This window comes from Otolemur garnettii, unplaced genomic scaffold (assembly GCF_000181295.1).
Source record: "Otolemur garnettii isolate 467f Iridium unplaced genomic scaffold, OtoGar3 scaffold00019, whole genome shotgun sequence".
Classification (NCBI taxonomy): Eukaryota; Metazoa; Chordata; class Mammalia; order Primates; family Galagidae; genus Otolemur; species Otolemur garnettii.
Genome location: NW_003852414.1, coordinates 1,928,984 through 1,932,894, shown reverse-complemented (window position 1 = coordinate 1,932,894; position 3,911 = coordinate 1,928,984). Strand labels below are relative to the sequence as shown.

At 35.0% G+C, this 3,911-nt stretch overlaps 1 protein-coding gene across 2 annotated transcripts in view; it reads right to left on the bottom strand.

Moving 5' to 3' along the window:
- Positions 1 to 3,911, bottom strand: part of CUL2 (cullin 2) — a 99,752-nt gene that overhangs the window by 49,572 nt on the left and 46,269 nt on the right. For both annotated transcript variants that reach the window (XM_003786712.2, XM_003786713.2), the window contains exon 6: positions 1,969 to 2,051. In XM_003786712.2, coding sequence (XP_003786760.1) covers positions 1,969 to 2,051 — 83 coding nt within the window. The remainder of the gene's footprint in view (positions 1 to 1,968; positions 2,052 to 3,911) is intronic.

Genomic DNA, 3,911 nt, shown 5'->3' with positions numbered 1-3,911 from the left:
CAAGAGTCTGAGGTTGCTGTGAGGGTGACACAGTGAGACTCTGTCTCAAAAAAAAAAAAAAAAAAAAAGGACAAGACAATGGATTAGGAAGTAGATAAACCCAGATCTGAATCCCTAGAATTGAGAAGATGGGATCTGGAGTTAAATTATCTCAGTGAGGACACGACCACTGACTTCTTTGTCCGTGTGTAAAATGGTGATGGTTACTGCACCAATCTTCCAGGGCTATGAGGATTAAATAGGAAAATGCACGCAAAAATTTTAGCGTACTGCTTGGCACATAGTTCCCATGTTTCATTTAGTTTGCTTGGCTATAAAATATAAAACTGTACCTAACAGCTGACACAAGAATAAATGGATTATTAGTGCAGCACATTCAATGATGCTTTAATGGAAGCTGATAACAAAAACGAGACCAGTTGATTAGACGATCTCTGTCTTCTCCAGAACATTCTGTAGTTGTATTGTTTTCTTACAGTTTCATTTTTTATCAAATTCATACAAGCTAACAATCACACTTTAAAAAATTTACCAGGTTGGGACAAAGTTTAATGTTAAAAAGTACATTTAGAAAGAATAACACTGTTTTCTTTATACTTTTAATATAGCTGAATTCCAAGTAAAAAAAGAAATTTGTATTTTTCACCAAAATAAATTATTTTAGAATGTATGTGTTGGGAATGTTCTTTTAAATAGTCACAGTTTAGTAGAGAAAAGAGAAAGGAAAATGATCCCAACCCTAGTGCTTCACTATCGCCTGTTCTTTCCATCTTTCTAATCTTTGAAAACAATCTAATCATTAAAATGGTCAGTGAAAATTTTGTGTAACCTAATTACACGTATCCCCCTATTAACCCCAAATTTAAATGTATACATTCATACATATATATATGAGAGAGAAAAAAAGGAGAGAGAGACATAAAAGAATTAATAAAATCAAGTTACTGATCTCCACTACTACTTTCTCCTGGGCACTAGATAGAATTTTAAAATCTCCTCTACCCTTTTTTGGGAAGGGTATACGTGTGTGTGTGTGTGTGTGTGTGTGTGTGTGTGTGTTAGTAACCTCTTACTTCCTACTGGGAGCACCACAGTAATGCCAACCCTTGGATAAATTATTCTTCACATAAAAACTGTACAGTTGGGTCTTAAAGAAAGTAGATCCAGTTGGAATGGCCATTCCCACACTATTCACTGGCCTAGTTAATTCCTGTAACATCTGTTCCAGGAGCCTGGACTTTACTACACATATATTTGAAGGATTAACACAGTGCCTTCACCTCTCTAAAGCTGAAGTCTATGAATCTTCTAGGCAGAGCTGATCCAGAGATATTCTACTATTGACTCCACAGGAAAACTTTCTGTGTCCCAAATTGCACTCACATAGCCATAAAGTAAAGAGTCAACCACTCTGGGCCATGAGTAGAGTGGGAAGCCATTTTCCCGTAAATTTACATACAGTATTAGGCAAGCTACAGATTATAATACTGTGGCTGAAAGGTAACCAACTACCTAGAAGAACCTCTTTTCTTAAATAAGTAATCCTCAGCAGGGTCTACACTGAGAATAAGTATAAGCACCTCAAGGCACTGCTGGCAGGTCAACGAGGTTTGGGGACTAAAAAGCAACAAGTCACTTCTCTGACTTTTTTTTACTAAGGATATTAGATATAAGTAAAGAAGAAATGTGCTCAAAACAAAAAAAAAAAAAGAATTTTAGAGGCAGGACACAATTATAAGAAGGTCTTTATCTAATAAATGCAATCAATGTAACCTGGTTCTTCATACCCTTAAGGAATCTCCAACAATAATTTTTTTAAAAAAGCAATCAGAAAAAAAAGAAAAAGATGAAAAAGATTATAAAGCAACTTTGGCTCATTACCGTAAAACTAGGCCCAAGACCAGCCAATTTTTAAAGTATATCAAAGAGCAAAACAGAATTGACACAAACATAAATGTCAGCACTCACTTTTTGATTTCTCGGAGCAGCATTCGTATAAGAATGGTCTGAAGTGGTTCCACCATCAATTTCCTCCACATATCCAATGCTAGCTGCCGGGGCAAAAAAAAAATCATCAAGGCTGAATTACTCAGTATTTGTTTTTAAGAGGTGGTCACGGTTTTCTTTAAAGTAAAGATACTCGTCAACAGAAGAATTTATATCTAAGAATCTAAGTCTAAGTCTATCCTAAATCTAAGAATTTATATCAATATATTTTCATCAAAGTTTGGTGAAAATTTAAAATTTCAAAGGAAGCAAATTCTATTTTAAGATGACAACTCTAACAGGTTTGTAAAAGAACGGAATTAGGGTTTTATTATTAACTGAAAATCTTACAGAAACAACTGATTATTCTAAAACCTTGCATACTTGTTGTTAGATGCTCAACACTATGCATGGCCCTACAGATCCCAAGGCTGTAACAGAAGCAAAGGATTGGTTTTGAATGGAATGTGATTTGTTTGGCTGTTGGCTGATTTTTTTTAATTATAAGATATTAAACACCACTGTATTCACTATCCAACTTAAGAAATACAACTTCACCACTACTGTTGCCCGAAATGTCCTCTTTTCCCCTCAGGTTAACACTGTCCTGAATTTTACGTTAAACCATGCACATGCTTACAGTTCTACCAAATGTGTACACATCCCCCAATCACAGTTTCGAGCTGACCTTGATAACAAAATCCCATTGTATATTCTTCTGTGTATGGTTTTTTAAAATTAGACTTTGTCACTGAAACCCATCCACACTGAAACACACAGTGTATAGCTCCACAATGGGCAGGGCTACACAGAACCCTACCAATGAATACACCGTGAGTTATTTTTCCACTGATGATGACTGCTGATGTGTTGGTGATTCCAGTTTTCTGCTACAGAGAACAACGCTGCTGTTTTATCTACCTTCTGATCGTCTTCTAAGAGACAGTCCATTTGCCAATCATTACAACAAATCACACTGTACATATTTTTCTATGCATGATTTTTAAAAAAACATTTTTAAAGATTTAAACTTTTCCCCCCATATTTATTATTTTCCAAGGACAGATTTCTAGACATGAAATTATTTGGTTAAAAAGCGTTAAATATTTTGAAAGTGTGCTAAAAAACACTAGTTGTTTTCTTTCTAAAAAGATTATGCTAATTTAAATTTCTACTAATATTGAACCTTAGCTGTTTATTTCCTGCACTAATACTCATCACAATTTAATACTAGTTTATTTATTTGGCACGTGCCTCCCTTATCTGAACTTATACGCTTTCTGTGGACAAGGACATTCTGTTTACTGTTTCATCCTCAATATTCAGCTACTCCAAATGTTTTGAGTGAAAAAACAAATTTGTACAGGAATATTTCTTTCACAATCAGTACATGCATTAAATATTACAATTTCCAACTTTTAAATTTGCACTATACTCCCAAGAACCAGATGAATTACTTGAACAGCACATTTCAGTGTTTTACTCTGAATTACTTTTATTTTTTAAATAAAGTTCAATAAATCTGTAATGTCCATAAATTTGTTTCCTCTCTTCTAGCCTCTATGTCCTTGGCCTCTGCACTTTTTAATCATAAGAGTCAGCTGGTAATCCCAGAGCTCAGGAGGCTGAGGCAAGGAGACAATCACCTGAGCACAGGAATTTAGGGTTAACATTGAGTCTACGGTAAGGTGACCAGACGTCCCGCTTCTGGCGGGCCAGTCCTGGTTTTTAACAATCTGTCCCACATCCCTTGGTGTTTTAAAAAAGTCCCAATTTTTATAAAGAATGCATGACAAGCTAGGGAATGGCAGGAGAACGGGAAGGGAATATACAGTTTTTGGCTGCCATGTGGCTATTTCCCCAGGATGTGAGTTTTATATTATTTTTGTTAATTGTATAATGTTAAACTTTTTTTTTTTTTTTTT